The sequence below is a fragment of the Colletotrichum navitas genome, assembly GCF_030913465.1.
Source record: "Colletotrichum navitas strain CBS 125086 chromosome Unknown LY79scaffold_75, whole genome shotgun sequence".
Taxonomy (NCBI): domain Eukaryota; kingdom Fungi; phylum Ascomycota; class Sordariomycetes; order Glomerellales; family Glomerellaceae; genus Colletotrichum; species Colletotrichum navitas.
In genome coordinates this window covers 98,285-113,847 of record NW_026850621.1, presented here as the reverse complement: position 1 = coordinate 113,847, position 15,563 = coordinate 98,285, and the positions used below count along the sequence as shown (strand labels likewise).

At 54.2% G+C, this 15,563-nt stretch overlaps 6 protein-coding genes and 1 non-coding gene across 7 annotated transcripts; 3 read left to right on the top strand and 4 right to left on the bottom strand.

The window, feature by feature from the left end:
* Positions 1-43: 43 nt before the first annotated feature.
* LY79DRAFT_672921 (uncharacterized protein) lies at positions 44-820 on the top strand (the record flags this gene model as incomplete). Its single annotated transcript, XM_060564111.1, has 2 exons — positions 44-396; positions 547-820. The coding sequence occupies 2 exons, from the start codon at positions 44-46 to the stop codon at positions 818-820; spliced, it is 627 nt and encodes a 208-aa protein (XP_060409981.1).
* A 163-nt stretch (positions 821-983) lies between these two features.
* LY79DRAFT_366789 (peptidase family M28) lies at positions 984-2,388 on the bottom strand. Its single transcript, XM_060552791.1, has 2 exons — positions 1,600-2,388; positions 984-1,542 (listed from the first exon to the last, which is right to left on the bottom strand). The coding sequence occupies exons 1-2, from the start codon at positions 2,244-2,246 to the stop codon at positions 1,065-1,067; spliced, it is 1,125 nt and encodes a 374-aa protein (XP_060409980.1). The 5' UTR covers positions 2,247-2,388; the 3' UTR covers positions 984-1,064.
* A 1,542-nt stretch (positions 2,389-3,930) lies between these two features.
* LY79DRAFT_672919 (major facilitator superfamily domain-containing protein) lies at positions 3,931-5,768 on the bottom strand (the record flags this gene model as incomplete). Its single annotated transcript, XM_060564109.1, has 3 exons — positions 3,931-5,011; positions 5,062-5,089; positions 5,153-5,768. The coding sequence occupies 3 exons, from the start codon at positions 5,766-5,768 to the stop codon at positions 3,931-3,933; spliced, it is 1,725 nt and encodes a 574-aa protein (XP_060409979.1).
* A 1,334-nt stretch (positions 5,769-7,102) lies between these two features.
* LY79DRAFT_593272 (uncharacterized protein) lies at positions 7,103-9,192 on the bottom strand (the record flags this gene model as incomplete). The annotated part of the gene is made up of 6 exons (XM_060561533.1): positions 7,103-7,477; positions 7,551-7,773; positions 7,821-7,927; positions 7,985-8,455; positions 8,507-9,089; positions 9,143-9,192. The coding sequence occupies 6 exons, from the start codon at positions 9,190-9,192 to the stop codon at positions 7,103-7,105; spliced, it is 1,809 nt and encodes a 602-aa protein (XP_060409978.1).
* A 780-nt stretch (positions 9,193-9,972) lies between these two features.
* On the top strand, positions 9,973-11,449 carry LY79DRAFT_593271 (uncharacterized protein; the record flags this gene model as incomplete). The annotated part of the gene is made up of 2 exons (XM_060561532.1): positions 9,973-10,924; positions 10,986-11,449. The coding sequence occupies 2 exons, from the start codon at positions 9,973-9,975 to the stop codon at positions 11,447-11,449; spliced, it is 1,416 nt and encodes a 471-aa protein (XP_060409977.1).
* A 366-nt stretch (positions 11,450-11,815) lies between these two features.
* LY79DRAFT_t225 lies at positions 11,816-11,887 on the bottom strand. The gene has a single exon. It is a non-coding gene; the product is annotated as a tRNA-Met (tRNA).
* Positions 11,888-12,805: 918 nt separating this feature from the next.
* LY79DRAFT_672916 (major facilitator superfamily transporter) lies at positions 12,806-14,659 on the top strand (the record flags this gene model as incomplete). The annotated part of the gene is made up of 4 exons (XM_060564108.1): positions 12,806-13,153; positions 13,243-13,455; positions 13,512-14,373; positions 14,439-14,659. The coding sequence occupies 4 exons, from the start codon at positions 12,806-12,808 to the stop codon at positions 14,657-14,659; spliced, it is 1,644 nt and encodes a 547-aa protein (XP_060409976.1).
* Positions 14,660-15,563: the final 904 nt, after the last annotated feature.

Genomic DNA, 15,563 nt, shown 5'->3' with positions numbered 1-15,563 from the left:
AGGAAGTTGCCAGCTCAAAGGACAAAGTACAGATTCTGCAAAGATGCCTGGACTCGGACGTTGGCGATCATCCATAAACACCATGTCCGAGTCTGCTAGAAACAACATTTCGCGCGAGGACGAGGAAGTAGGACCACTATGGTCGTCGCTCGCCCGTGTACTTGGAGACTCTGAGAAGGCCGTTGTTCTGCACCCTCAAGTCGACTTTACCCCCAGGATCGGCGTCGAGCAAGACAGCAGCCTCAACAGCGACATGGACATCGCTGCTGATGCGGCATGTTCGATAGAATTAGTCGTCTACTCAAGAAGCCTGGCCCAGGCTTCTCGTTACTTCAATGCCCTGGTCTTTAGAAAACTTGCAGGGTATCGCAGCATGAGCCCGACACCAGGTGGATCGTCAGTTTGCTCGACGACTGCCCGGAACTGATGTATATCCTTCTCGCCATTGTCCGCGGCCGCACCGGCGATCTTCCCTTGACCCTATCGATCGTGAAGCTGGAAGCCGTTTTCGTCCAGGTGACAAGCACGATATGATATCACTCCTAGGCCCTTGAATTCTAAAGTGGCTCGATCTCCACATGGACATGGCTCCTGCGGCGACAAATGGCTACTGGCCTGGATTGCATGGATGATTGGTGCCGCCACCCTGTTTGGGAATTTGGCCATGCACCTGGCTAGGAGCTGGCAAGCTGCCGGCGGCCGCCTGGACGACGAAGGAGGACTGGTAAACGTCGAGAGGTTTCCCGCGGAAGGGGATGAACTCGATGATGCGGGCTTTACGGATGAGGTCCTCTTTTGGGGCAAGGCTAACTCCTATTAGCCTGACACGGTTCGCAGATAAAGCTAAGAGGTACAGGCTCCAGGCAATGGAAAGGCTACTTGAGATGCTAAACTTCAGCATTCCCGCTAACCTGCCAGAGAAGCAAGAAGACAGGGGTGTACTTGTTTGCCCAGCGGGCGGATGCACTGGGCGTCAGGAGCACCAGAGTCAACAGTGACAAGCATGACATCAGAAGCACGATAGAAGAATGAAATTTAATGATACTCCCTAGTATTAACTATACTCATGTGCCCTCTTCCGGCATCACCTCCATGGCGTCGACCCATTCCATGACGAAGGCCGTTACGATCTTGGCCCAGTCCCTCACCGTGGGCATGTGGAGGTGCTCGCCGTCGTCCTCCATCTTGTGCCAATAGTAAGGGAAGGGCGAGGGGATCACGTGCAGGACGTTGACGCCCTTCATCATGAAGGGGACGTGGTCGTCGCCGATGCCGCTGCTGCCGAACATGCTGGGGGCCTTGTTCACGTCGCTGAGGAACGGAATCGAGGGCTTGGTCTCCAGGAGGCCGAGGTCGCGCATGCGCTTCTCGACCTCGGCCATGGCCTTGTAGGCCCAGTGGGTGGACTGGAAGTAGGACGGGATCCTGGGCTCCGGGGCGCCCAGGAGGTCGAGCAGGACGAAGAGTCTGATCTGCTCGAGAGGGTTTTTGTAATGCGACATGGCGGGGTTGAAAGTGTTTTCCCACTCATGCGACAGGGACCTGCATGCGTGTCAGTGAGATGACTTCTTTCAAAAGGGACGAAGCGGTTCGACTCACCTCGCACCATACAGAGAGTCGGTGTCGGTCCAGGACTTGAAGGCTTCCTCGCCATCCAGAAAGAGGAGCTGAAGACCCATGTCTTGGGCAACGGTGCCTCCATTCTCCCCAAGAGCGACCATCTCATCGTACATCTGGGTCAGATACGGGTCGAGAGTCTTGGCGACGTGCAATAGCATGGCACATGGAGCCGCGCTGTCAGTGGCACCGATGAAGCCGGCGGGCTCGATCTTGCTATCGTAGTGCGCCACGAGGGTGAGGTAGTTGGCCTGGCCGGGCTTGGTCCAGGGCGGCTCACGCCTGATGATGAGGTTCTGGAACGGGACGTCCTTGTCGCCGGTGGCGGGAGTCTTGGCCGTCGAGTTCTGCCACTGCACGGTCCAATTGGGCAGTGACTTGAAGAAGTTGACAAAGTGCTGCTGTGTCTTGACCTGCCCTTCCGTACCGGGTACACGAGGGATGAGAATAGGGGAGAGGAGCGGGCCGTTATGGATGTCAAAGTCGTTCTCGGAGACGGTGACGTTTCGAAGAACAGCCTCGGAAAGCGGCGTGTAGGCGCATGCCGAGGCCGCGAGAAGAAGGTGAAGTATCGCGATCCAGAGCCCGCGAACCTGCCCTCTCACGAAAGGGAGGCCGATAAGGGCCATGACGGAGCTGTGGTAAGGGGCAGCGTGCGCAGGATGAGGTTTCTTTCAATCAACAACTCATGCTGTTCATTCACGGAGCCGATATGGGGAGGTTGCGGTGGCGTCAGGAGCGAGGGACGTTGATGAGTTCGCGATGTTGAAGTTTCCAAAGAGGTGTCAACTTTTGGGAGGTCCCCCCCCCCGACGGAGGAGGGATGGAACGGCTAAAACGGGTTAGACCGAAACTGTCCTGCAACGTGTGCTGCATTTCCCCTGGGCGCATGTTTGGGAGAAGTGGGGACCATGAGTGGATTAGCTAAGCTCCACAAGTGTCAACTTACCTGTATTTTGCGAGATGGCAGTAGTGTGTAACTGCAAGTTTATACGCAGTACAGAGGACCTCTATCCCAAGAGGTACTCTTAACCTCTATGACTAAGATTAAACTCACTGTCAACTTCAACTAAGTCAATAGGTAGGTACGATCGATACCCGTACCTCCTTGGTATTTTTCCAAAAACCTTATGTCGCGTTGAGTGTCAAGCATGGTACTATCCCTGCCACCCTGTACTTTGACTGCGTTTTTATGATTGTTTTTATGGCTAGTTTGGTTGCACTTGTGCAAACCGACTGGCTACTGGGGACCGCCTTGCAATTATTCCTTAGTCAGCTTCTCCGCACTATCCGGGAGTGCACGTTCCACCGCGTGACTACACGCGCTCGGGATTTCTTCCATCTCATCGCCACTCACTCTTTATGTAGGTTGTTCACCACTCATCTCATCCCTAGGTCAGGCCCTTCGTTGGAGATGGGAACCACACCGAAGCCGATGAAGTTTCTGTAGCGAGCTCCGCCGAAGACTACGTCGAAGAGAAATACACACACCATGAGCGACAGATAACTTGATCTTCTCAAACGCTGAGTGAGACTGGAGGCGAGGCATGGTCGACTAATAATGAGGTGCACTATTGCAAAGTGCGAATCTATGTGGCCATACAGGATGCTCCCTGAGCATCATAAAGTGAAAAGGGCTACGAGGGCTCTTCCGCCAGCTAACCCAGCATCACCGAGAACAAGATGAGGACAAGGAGAGAAGGAACAAGAGGATTCCGATTTGTTAACACTGTCCCTTCCTCTGTTGTCGTTTGAGTATTCCAGCTGTGCCACTGGGAGATGAAGGACAAGAGGGGACGGGAGGGAAGGAGATGGGTGAGAAGACGTCAGCCACATCATACCTATGGACATTCAGTTCAGCCAGCAAACAACAAGAGCCTGTCTGAAAAGATCATGTGGCTCCCGCCTCAGCACAGCATCCCTGGCAACCTACTCGAGCTTGTTTTCAACAATGGTGCCTACAACTACCCAGTATTTATCTTGGACGAAATGGCAAAGCAGCTTCTGCCTGCAGGGAATGCTTAAGCTCTGTCACAAGTTAGAAAGGCTCATTCCTATAAAAGTAGAGATCTTGGACATATCGGTAAGTAATACAAGTAATAAGTTAAACACTATATAATACGGCACAGACGATATACTTAGTAGGTGCCACATAAAGCAATTATAGCAAAACTGCGCATCGGCAGACGAACAACCGAAGATCAAATATAACTATAAACATAGACAATAAGATACTAGTGGGAAGACATATGCACAAACCCATACAATCCCTGTTGCATTCAACTTACTTCCCCTAGCAAGCGCCCGTATTCTTCAAGCACCGCCAGCAGCGGCCTTCATGAACAAGCGCTCCCTCTTCATCAACAAGCTGCTGACCAGCACAACGCTTCCGGCAGTGATGACCAGGATGTACGGCAGGTTCAGTGCCTCAACAATAGCCTCGAGGACCTCCTGCTGCATCTGCGGGGGCAATGTCGTCACAAAGTCCGTCCCGACGCCGGCGATGGCGAGGTGGATCTGATCCTCCGTGACGTTGTCGGGGAGGATCTCGGTCAGCCGCGTCTCCGCCCTGTTGAGGAACACAGCGTTGCTGACGGCGAGGGCGATGTTGATCCCGCTCGTCTGCGCCAGCGCCATCAGCGACGACGCCACGGCCGCCATGTGCTCCGGCACGCTGGCCTGCGAGATGGAGAAGCCCGCCTGCGTGTACGTCCCGACGCCGGCGCCGAGCATGGCCGAGGCCCCGTAGACCCAGGACGTGCTGGTGTCGGTCTCGACAACGTACATGAGGGTCGCGGCCGTGACGGTGATGGCGCCGCCGACGGTGAACCAGGGCATGTACAGCCCGAACTTGCCCGACGGGTGCGACAGCATGGCGCCCTGCGCCAGCGTGACGACGACCATGAGCAGGATGAAGGGCAGGAGCCGCACGGCGGCGTCGATGGCGCTGTCGCCGCGCGCGAACTGGAAGAAGATCGGGATGAAGTACACCGGGATGAAGATCGCACAGCCCCCCGAGGCGGTCACGCAGAACATCAGGATGATTGTCCGGTAGTACTTGCGGGTGCTGATGAGCTCGACGGGGAACAGGCGATGCTCTTTGGTGGTGGCGATGCAGTACGCCTGCTGGACGCCGAAGACGATGAACAAGACCCCGGCCACGACGAAGAGGGCGATCTCCGAGCCCGAGTTCCACTCGTACATCACACCGCCGAAGCTAATCGCCATGGTGAAGGTAACGATAGCACCGAGCATGAGCACGGCACCAACCCAGTCGATATCGGCCAGTCGCTTGAGGATCGATGCGCCCGGTTGCGGGTCCGGAGACGGCAGCATGAAGATATAGACAGGCGCTGCCAGACCGCCGATCGGGAGGTTGATGTAAAAGGCCCAACTAGACGACGTCAGCCTCTTTGCTTCTTAACCCTGATATGAATCACTCACCGCCATGTCGCATCCGAGTCGGCAAACGCTATTTCAAGATCAGCTTCTCTTCTGCTATTCTCAAGACAAAGACGTGGAGTTGGTGACTTACCTCCTCCGACCAGGGGCCCAAGGATCGTGCCAAGTCCCCACGTCAAACCGATGCATGCCAGGTACATCGGCCTCTCCTGGATCGTCGTCGTCTCCGCGATGAGGACCATGACTCCGACATACATGCCGACGCCGCCGAGACCGCAGAGCGCACGCCCGACGATGAGACTCTCTATATCAGGGGCCGCGCCGCAGAGCGCGCTCCCAGCCTCGAAGACGACGACGCTCCCGATGTACAGCCACTTTGGCTTCAGGTGCGAGTACAGCTGGCCGAAGACGAGGTTCACCGCCGTCGCGGCCATGATGAACGCGACGCCGAGCCACGCGAGGTCCCTGATGGCGTCGAACTGGAGAACGATCTGCGGCTGCACGTCGGCGACGACGGTATTGTCGAGGGCGAAGAGGAAGGTCGAGGAGAGGATGGCGAAGACGATGAGGTACCATCGGAAGCCCGTGACGGTGCGTACGGGCTCCAAGGCGACAGTCTCCTTGCCACGCTCATTGTCGGTGTTCTCCCCCGACAGCGGCCCTTTGGTGGAGGAAGAGTCGGCCGGCTCTGTCTTCTCGAGCACTCCGCCGGTCTGGGATGCGGGCTGGGCTTCGGCTTGGGCTGCCATGGTTGCTTTTGCTGGGGATAAAACCGACAGGAGTGCTTGCGGTTATCGAACAGTCAGTCTCTTCCCTCAACAGGCCTTCAAAGGGGACCGGCCCTGTCAAATATCCCGTTGCCCTGAGGACTTCTCGCCATTTCCTACGATAGCAAGCCATAAGCTCCAATCTCACCGCCAAGAGAACTTCATTGGCAGATCCATAAGCCTTAACATGCAGTCACCCATACACATAGCTATTCTGACCATACCTCAGTTACGTGTAGCTTTGGTGGCTCACCCAGACCAGATTTCCGCTTCACCACTCTAGGCATCCATCTGTTGCTACGAATTTCAGCCTAAAGGCAACCCGCGGACCAGTATTCAAGTTCCTGTTTGTATCACGGGGATGCCGCCGCAAGAATCTCTTGACTTCACAAAGAAGCGCGCGGATAAGGCAGTGGACACCCAACAGGCGGCAAAAAGCTTTGTCTGATAAGCCTTATGATCCAAGTAGGGGGAAAATCCGAGACCCACATTGCATACAGCCACACTCTCCAGGTCTTTGGGATACTGCGTATGTTCATCCCGAAAGTTCCGCCATAGATTTGGGCCTACAGGCTGCCTGCTGACACAGCTTTGGCAAGTAGCAGCTGACCTATCCCATGTCAGAAACGCCACAAAACAACGAGGCTTGACGCACGTCAGACCCTCTGGCGTATCAGACGCACCCCTGCTAATCCGTCCAACCTGCCGTGATGGGCTACTCGTTTTCTATCTAAACGACCTGATGCCGTGGCCCAATGGCAGTTTTGGGTTCTTTGAGGTTGAGATAAGCTTGGGTAAGGACAGCGCATAACTGACGTGAGTGTCAGGCGCGTATCTGTACTGCGGGTTGGTAAGGCGCGTTCCGTTCTGGGTACAGCTGGCTGGCTGGCTGTTACATTGGCTTGGGACCTCGGCTATTTTCTTTTTATATTGGTGCAAGGAATTGATAATTAGTGTGCACGTGGGCCTGCTACATGTCCAAGCCGGCACCTCTCATAGCTACACCTGACACAGCCCATTCCCAGCGGTCTTGATGTCTTTTCTTGAGGTGATTGACTTTTGGTGCGGCGTGCCTGGTTGTTTTGTATATGATACTCGATCGAAAGTCGTATGCTTACTACTTCACGTTGAGGAAGCCATTTGTACATCCCATCACTGGGACATGCGTTCAATCGAATATGCGTAGTTTCCATACTAGCTGCAACTTCATTCCAAGACGGTAGGGCAAATGACGACCAACCCGCTGCCCACCAAGGCCCTGAACTATCCTTCGTTCATGATCCATATGTGAAAAAGTTTCATCATTTCTTCCTTCCTCACAATGAAGGAGATCTCTTCGGCTTCGCGTCGTCTGCCTCCGTGTCAAAAACCACGGACACATTCTTGGCGCCGACGCGCTTGCCGTCATGGCTGACTGAGAAGTCGATGCTCGCACCAGCGCAAACCATTTCGATGGTGTAGTCGAGACGATGGAAAACTTTACCAAGAGAGTTGACATGACGTGGAAGAGCTTCAAAGTCTATCTTCTTGTTCCAAGTGATCTCGCACAGCTCCATGACCGAGCTGTCCTTCTCGGATGGCGGAGGCCAGGCTGAACTGACGTGGAGCGACTCGGAAACCTCGGAAGGGGCCGAAGAGAACAAGCGGTAAAAGTCCTCACTCACGGGAGTTGTGCTCGAGACATCGGTACCCTGGTTTGAAAAAGATGTTGTCAGTGGTCTGTCTGGAGATGACACGGAAGTTTAACAAAGACGAGAGACTCACTTGCTTAAGAAACCAATTCATCTGGTTATGGGCCATCCATTTCTGTTCTTCTTTGGACCACTTCTTGGAACGAGCACTGTGCTTCTTTCTGTCGAATTCGGTATAGAACACGGCTCCATAACTCGCTCTAGCGATTCTGGATGTGACACTAACGGATAGGCCAGGAGACAGGTTTTGTTGAGTGAGACCTTGGACTACTGCACCACGACAAATGGCAGTCCAGCTATTCTCCATCAGTAAAGGTAATTGGACATGGAAAATTGGTCTTACGGCTTTGCGCCTGTCGCTTGGAGAAGCGCGATGTCTGTGTCAATGGCTGACCGAAGATGGCTACGAAGGTAGCGGCATCTACCAAAACCGCCGACGAGAATGATGTTCTAGCATCCTTTTAGCAAACTGGCCCAGATATTATCAAACACACATTTCAAAATTACCTTGGGAAGTTTGCCCGATTTGGCACGAACGCCATCGATTTGTTTCTGAACAAGGGAACTGATCTTGTTGGCGATGGGGTCGAAGACAGAGAGCAGGTCCTGGAGGTTGAGCATCAGATTGCGTTTTCGCTTAATGCCTTGCTCCGGGTTTTTTTTGACTCGGCATCCGGAAGGCAACTTGATGTGCCACTGTCGATCTTTTTGGCCGTCAAACTGTTGCTTTATGCCGTGTTCCCAGTCTCCATTGAGAACATTCGCGGCCTCGTCTTTGGGAACATTGTCCCAGGCCTGCGCAGTGACTTTGTCCTTGATCAGGTTGACGAATGCCTCATCAAGGAAAACTCCACCGCATAACTCCCCGTCTCCTTTAATAGCCTCGCGAACGACCATGGGCTTCAGGCTCAGCACTTCGTAGCTGATGAGGTCGACGGTGCCGCCACCGGCATCACAAACAACGAAGTGGTCTCCAGCCTGCATCAGTGTCAGAATACTTTTTGCTAATGGAATGGGAATGGATTTTGCCTTGATGTTGGGGCGTCCTGCAAGATCTCTCATCGTAGCTAGAGCGGCAGCCTCGGGCTCTGAAATGAATGCGAGCGTTGTCTGTCCGGCGGGACGCTCTTCAAGGAGGCCGGCATTTTCTGCAGCACGGCGCATACGAGCTTTGGCATACTCGGGCCAGATTGCCGGTAACGTGATGACGACGTGGAATTTACACATTTTGACGAGCTCATCTCCAGCTGAAATACCGATGCTTTCAATCGAATGGTTCCACAATCTCCGTATGTAGCTCCCGATTATCTCCACCGGGTCTTTGTTAGAGGCTTTGACGGCCTTCCTTGCTGCAATTAACCGGGACGAATGTCGAAGGTTGTCAGGAAGGTCCGGTCCATCAATCAGGAGAAGTTTAAACCATCTTATTGCGTCTTGGATTTCCTCGACCGGGATCTCGTAACCCCAAGAAACAGCGTTCTGGGTGCCACGGTACAAAATTGTAGTCGGTGCTTTCTCCCTATCGGAGGCATAATTCATCTCTGATTCCCACCTCGTGATGACTTCGATGTCGTTTGGCTGTCCAGAGAATGCCCAGCTGACTCCCGAGAAACTAAGCATACCATTAATTTGTGACCGGGGGATAGGAGTATTAGCGTGTCTTACGTGGTTCCGAAGTCGATACCAATGACTATGGCATCCTCGGTGTCGGCCATGGTGAAGATAAAGACCGAACTGGATAAAGCCAGTTTCTTGGTGCTATAAGACAAATTAGCTTCACAAATGGAGCTGATACTCCTATGACGTGAACGTAAAGATCCAGCCGTAAGTGAGCAAGGACAGACGTACGTTGCGTGAGGCGACTCTCTAGGAATAGTTGACAAGTTGGGAATCTCACCTTGGCGGAGCGAAAAAAAAAGGTGAAGACGGTGCTGGTGGGTGGGGCAAAAGAAGAAACGTCCTCTCAGGAAGGATAGAGAAAATACAAACGCTTTAGGAAAGCGCGGTGGGCAGCAACCCAGAGAAGTTGGCCTGTCCTTCCTCTTTTGTGTTTCACCTACCTAGGTAAGCAGGTAAACAAACAAAAGCTCTGCGTATTGCCCCGTTTGGCCTCTTTCCGGCTACCTAACTAGGTACTTGGCTATCTGACTCCCTGCCTACGAGACTTCATTGACCCAGGCTGCAACTTCGGCCATTGTATCCTTCTGGCTTGGAAGACAGGTAAGTGCGTATATTCCTCAGCGACAAAGGTCTCACCAGTTTCAGGGTCTTAACACCTTGGAAAACATCTCTCAACAGAGTACAACCTCATATCCGTCCTTGCCTTATAACATCGTCTCGCAATGCCGCCCTTCTTGGAGGCCAACGCGAGCAAGAATGCTCCATGCGTAAGTAGAAACAACTGTGAAAAGCAAACACTTGGAGTCACAACTCATTTCTTCTAGAACAATGATGACGATGTCGACATGATTTCCGTTCCAGCTCAGCCTTCACAAATGCAGCAAATAAGCAGCGAAAGACAAGAGAACAGAACCGACTTTTCTCTTGACATGAGCAGCCCCGAGCCGCAGTTCAGCCAGAACTATCAGCATCATTGCGATCTCCTATCAGACCTGCGCAAACAAGACATTCTGCACTTGGATGACATAATGGACAATGTGGCATTCAATCCTACGCCAGAGACACAAGCCGGCGAGCCAAGTGTGATTGATGGCTCACCTGAAGATCAGATAAACCAGACTCAAGATGCGACCTATTTCCTGCTACAGGACGCCGAGGTTCGCAAACTTCAAGATGAGGTCATCCAACTACACACGCAGCTCGAAGACAATGAGAACGAGATTTTCAAACTCGAATCTAACATTGCCGTTGTCGAAAATAACTATTCTCATATCAAAACTGAGGTTGCTTGTGTCAGAACTGAGATTGCCTGTGTCGAACAGATGGTCGAGGCTGCTGAGCGCCAGCGAACCGAGATGCAGCAGTTGTACCAGCACAAAGTTTCCGAGCTTATGACACACATCGGCAAGCTTAATGGTAATATTTGTGATCTCAAAGCGCAGGTTGCATCCCGCAAGGCACTCAAGTCCCAAGACAAGGCCATTGCCAACTCGCAAAAAGTTTCAGACGACGTAATCAAAGCCAGCTGGAGAACAATGACATACAACATCAGTAGCCTCGTTTCCACCATCCTTACAGGGAATCCCTCCCGGCATGATCTGGACCATCATGTTCACGAGGGCAAAGAGGAGTCTTGTGCTTGTTGCCAACTTGATGCACGCCAAGTCCTGCTTCTCCAAAACGACGACACGAGAGAATGCGTCGTCGAGAAGCTCGTTTGGGACGCTGTTTTCAGCCACATATTCTCCCCCAACGGAGTTCGCTTTGGTAGGAATCGGGCCGGGACACCAGGCCAGTTACTGTCTGCTCTCTTCAACCAGTTGCTTGGTAAGTCTCCTCGAGTATCTGTTCGAATTATAAAATTTGATGACTGATAATGCACCTTCAGAAAGGCCTGAGATGACAAACAACCCCACCATGCTACTTCGATGGAAGGCTGAGAGCGCCGTCATGATGGACAAGGTCATCGGCGTCGACAACAAAGAGCTAGATACTATCGTCGACAAGGAATACGGGGGCCTCTGCGTATTCATTCCCCGCGACTGTCCCGACATCACAGTCGCGCGACAGAGTCTTTATCACCAGCTCCGGAACATTTTCAAGGAGGCGACTGAGATACACCGAATCTTGATGCAATCCCGCGCCCACTTTTATATCGATCTGGTTGATACTGAAGCCGTTGTTCATTATAACCCGGAGTATCATGAAGCCGAGGTATATGAGACGGAGCTGAGCCCAAAGAGCACCGTCCTGCTCGGGATTTCACCGAGTCTGGTCAAGTGCGGAAATGCCGACGGCGGCAACTACGACAAGAGCAACCGGCTGGTCAAGGCATCAGTAATCTGCGACTAGGGGGAGGGGGCATTGAGGAAGCAGCATCGTTGGCTTTGGAGACGAAGACGTTTGCAACTCCGAGAGACAGTCTTGGAGAAAAAGGGAACGTTTTTATTTAGTATTGCGAGAGGGGAGGCCGCGTGCAATCAAGCCTCTTTTATCTTGCACCACCTTCCTTGGCTTTAGGCACACAGTAGAATGACAATTGCGTAAAAGGCACATTTGAGTCGCAGACTTTGGCTAGATTGTGATGTGTAACATATTTTGACAGCATCGACATCATGACAAGAAATGTCAGATCAATCAATGCTCAATCAATCGCTTGTCAAGCTCCCAGGTATGATAGGGGAAGCAGCTGGGATGAAGACGAAAAAAAAAGGTAGATAGCACAACCTGGTTTCGATCCAGGGACCTCTGGGTTATGAGCCCAGCGCTCTACCCCTGAGCTATTGTGCTTGCTATGTCACTGTGCGCTGATTTTAAATACTAAGTATTGTCGCTATGCGGGCCGAGTGAACGGCGACCCTCCAAACAAGTCTGTGTACTCTGTAGTGGAACGCATGTATGGAGAATAAAGCTGGATTGGCCAAAGTCTTTGTGGTCCTTGCATGTCGCCTCGAAGGCCTACCTCGGGTCGTACTCCCGCCATTGCCAAAACCACACATTCCGACCGACTTCTCGGCCACGGAGTCCGAGTATCGGAGCATACCCGACCAGCAACCGCGGCACATGGGGCCCCCCTCATGCCGAGTCGGTGCCGGCCGACGGCCGTTTCTGTAGACTAGACGATGATAGGACATGGTCGCTTTCAACCTTCCTTCCCCTGCTACGTAGACCTCAACACCACCCCCTGGTCTCGCGCCATCGTCCCCAGAGCGGGCCGGCTGGCTTATTTCCGTCAATCGCGCCAAATGCGCACCTCGGTAATCGGCAAGACGAAAAGCAAGCCGAACCGCTCGTCGTAGAAAATGGGGGGGGAATGCCGGAATGGTCATAATTACTTCCTCTTTGACGTGACGCACTGTTGGGATTGTAAAGAACAGAAAGGTTACAACACGAACTACGTAGACATTGTTGGAGAATAGCGTTTGTTTGTTTCATTTTGCATGGCCGTCAAGAACTCTGCGTCCGAATACACGCAGCACACACGACCAGCTGCTAGTGCACTGCGATGACCTCATCATCGTCCCTAGCCAAGTAGCCTCGACGGACCCCCGAGTGGACGCTAAGAGCGGGAATCAAGCAAGTCTAACGACGAAAGAAAAAGGCTCAGGTAGCCGACTCTTGCGGCAGACCTCGTCCGAAACACCGGGTTTGACGCAGCAGAGCGGAAACTTATTGCAAGCCCCAAGTCCCGAGATGGAGAAATTGACGATGTCGGATAGGCGAAACTCTATCGGCGACGATAGAGGTGCCGGGGACAGGGGTGTCGCGCCCGTGAAAGCGGCCGCAGAACTTACTTCCAGCCCACAAGCCCGGGCCGCGAACTCTATCCTTGGTGGCTCCGGCGAGGAGAAGGAGGGAAGGGTGCCGACGGGCGGGGAGACGAGATCGCCAATGCCGTCGCCGTCCAACTCGGACTGCGAATCACACCGGGCCAAGGGGCGCGGCGGGATCCTCAACTGGGTTGTGCGGACGCTCACCTGGACGCCGAAGAGGCTTCGATACGATGCCGCGAACCCTCCGGAGTTTACCCTCGCACTGAACTTCATGTTTGCGGTGGTAAGTTTCTGCCCCCCCTCGTCTCCTTCTCCACAACGATCGGACGAACGAGCGTGTGCAAGGATGAATGCTGATCGGACGACGTGTAGGCGGCGACGTTTACCGTGGCCAACCTCTACTATAACCAACCGGTGCTGAACAAGATCGCCGAGACGTTCGACGTCAGCTTCGAGAGGGCGTCGTCGGTGGCAACGCTGATGCAGGCTGGGTACGCGGCGGGGCTGCTGTTCATTTGCCCGCTGGGCGACATGGTGCGGCGGCGGCCGTTCATCTTGGGCCTCATCTGGGTGACGGCCATGCTGGTGAGTATTCCGAGAGCGCCAGCCCAGAAGCGTGTTCAGCTGATAACCCCACCCAGTGGCTCGGGCTCTGCGTGACGAACTCCTTCGCCGCCTTCCTCGCCCTCTCCTTCATCGTCGGCGCGACGACCGTGACGCCGCAGCTCATGCTCCCGCTCGTCGCGGACATGGCGCCGGCGCACCGGAAGGCCAGCTCGCTCTCCATCACGACGTCGGGACTGATGCTCGGCATGCTCATCGCGCGTCTGCTGTCGGGCATCGTGGCCAACTACACGTCGTGGCGCAACATCTACTGGATCGGCTTCGCGGCGCAGTACGTCATCCTCGTGCTGCTCTTCTTCTTCCTGCCCGACTACCCGTCCAAGAACCCGGACGGGCTGAACTACTTGCGCGCGCTGTGGACGATCGTGACGATGCTGTTCACGGAGCCGGTCCTAGTGCACGCGTGCTTGATTGGCTTTTTCATCAGCGCCATCTTCACGTCGTTCTGGACAACGTTGACGTTCTTGCTGGCGTCACCACCGTACGAGTACCCGTCCGTAACGATCGGGTTGTTCTCGCTCATTGGCATCGCAGCCATCTGCGGCGGGCCGGTGTACGGACGGCTTGTCATGGACCGGTACGTGCCGTTCCTATCGTCCGTGGTGGGCCAGGTCGCCATCCTCGCCGGATGCATCGCCGGCGCGTTCACGGGCGAGTTCACGGTCGCGGGACCGGTGATTCAGGCAATCTGCATCGACATGGGCATACAGACCGCGCAGACTGCCAATAGGACGTCCATTTACACCATCAACGCAAAGGCGAGGAATCGTGTCAACACAGCGTACATGGTATGCGTGTTCTGCGGGCAGCTGACAGGCACGGCGGTGGGGAATCGGTTATATGCGCAGGGCGGGTGGAAGTACAGCGGAGGTGCCTCGAGTAAGTCAAGCCTCATCCTCTGCCATGATCATGTCTGGTGCGAATGCTGATGCCGTGTCCTCTAGTCGGCTTCATCGGGCTGTCCTTGATCCTCACAATGCTCAAGGGCCCAAGGGAGAAGAGGTGGATCGGCTGGAGCGGCGGCTGCAAGCTGCGTAGGGACGGGGTCCCGAAGAAGGCGGAGCCTGTGTCGCCAGAAGACGGACAGGAGGCGGAGAAGTCGGAAGAGAAGCGAACCGGGGAGGATAAGACGAAGGCCGGAGCGGGTGAGGAGATTCGGCGGTGAGGGGGATCCGTGTTTATCGGGGGTTGGGCCAAGGCCAAGGGTCGTCAAAGTCTAGCCAGTAGGTACCATGTACCTATTCGTAGGCGGGCCTCCATTTCTTGGGCAAAAGCTTATTATTCAACAAGCACCGTGTCAAAATGCCTCAACTGACAAAATGCTCGATGTATGCATCCCAATCTCAAGTCTCGAGTTGAAACAAAAACGAATATCCAAGACTGGAAGAGGGCAATGATATACCGGTACCTACGTACCTACTTCCTGCCAGAGGTGCATACCTATAGGTACCAAGGCACCAATCTAAGTGCCTTGAGTAGGTAGGTGCCTTAGGTAGTATTATAGGCTGCCTAGGCAGGTGTCGAGTAATGAGGCTCAGTTTACCAGGTTCTTCCTTCCTTTACGGCACAGCGCGTGGCCCCGGAAACGAGGCCCTCCAGACGCCCACCAAGATGCATAATCACGTCGCCGGAGCATCCGCGGCGGGGGGGTGCAAACCACTAAACAATGTCACTTGAAGGCTCGCTTCGGCGGGTGCTTGTAGCCTAGCGTCTCTGCCATCGGCGGCGAGCACGCAGTTGACGGCAACAACCACGAACCCCCACAAGCAACTCCTCGCGAGGCCCACCGAGATCACGCTTTCGGGGGACGGTGGAGGACCAGGTCCCCCCCCTGGACACCGCTGGAACGGTGCAAAATGCGACCCGAACCAACCACCGCTGACGGCCAAGATCTGCAAGACGAACAGGCAGAAAAAATAAAGAAAGAGAACAACGGACAATTAAAACCCACCCATATCCCGGATCTGAAAGACGGATTCTAGCGCCTGGGATGGGCACGACGGCTGTCTCACTCTCACCTCCACCCTCGCCTTCATCCTCGCTGACGACGAAGACAACAACAACGGCGA

Bases quoted from the DNA above. Each gene is read 5' to 3' on its own strand.
- LY79DRAFT_366789 (XM_060552791.1), bottom strand. From the start codon at position 2,246: ATGGCCCTTATCGGCCTCCCTTTCGTGAGAGGGCAGGTTCGCGGGCTC. The intron at 1,543-1,599 runs GTGAGTCGAACC...ACACGCATGCAG, and splicing joins GACTCTCTGTATGGTGCGAG to GTCCCTGTCGCATGAGTGGG.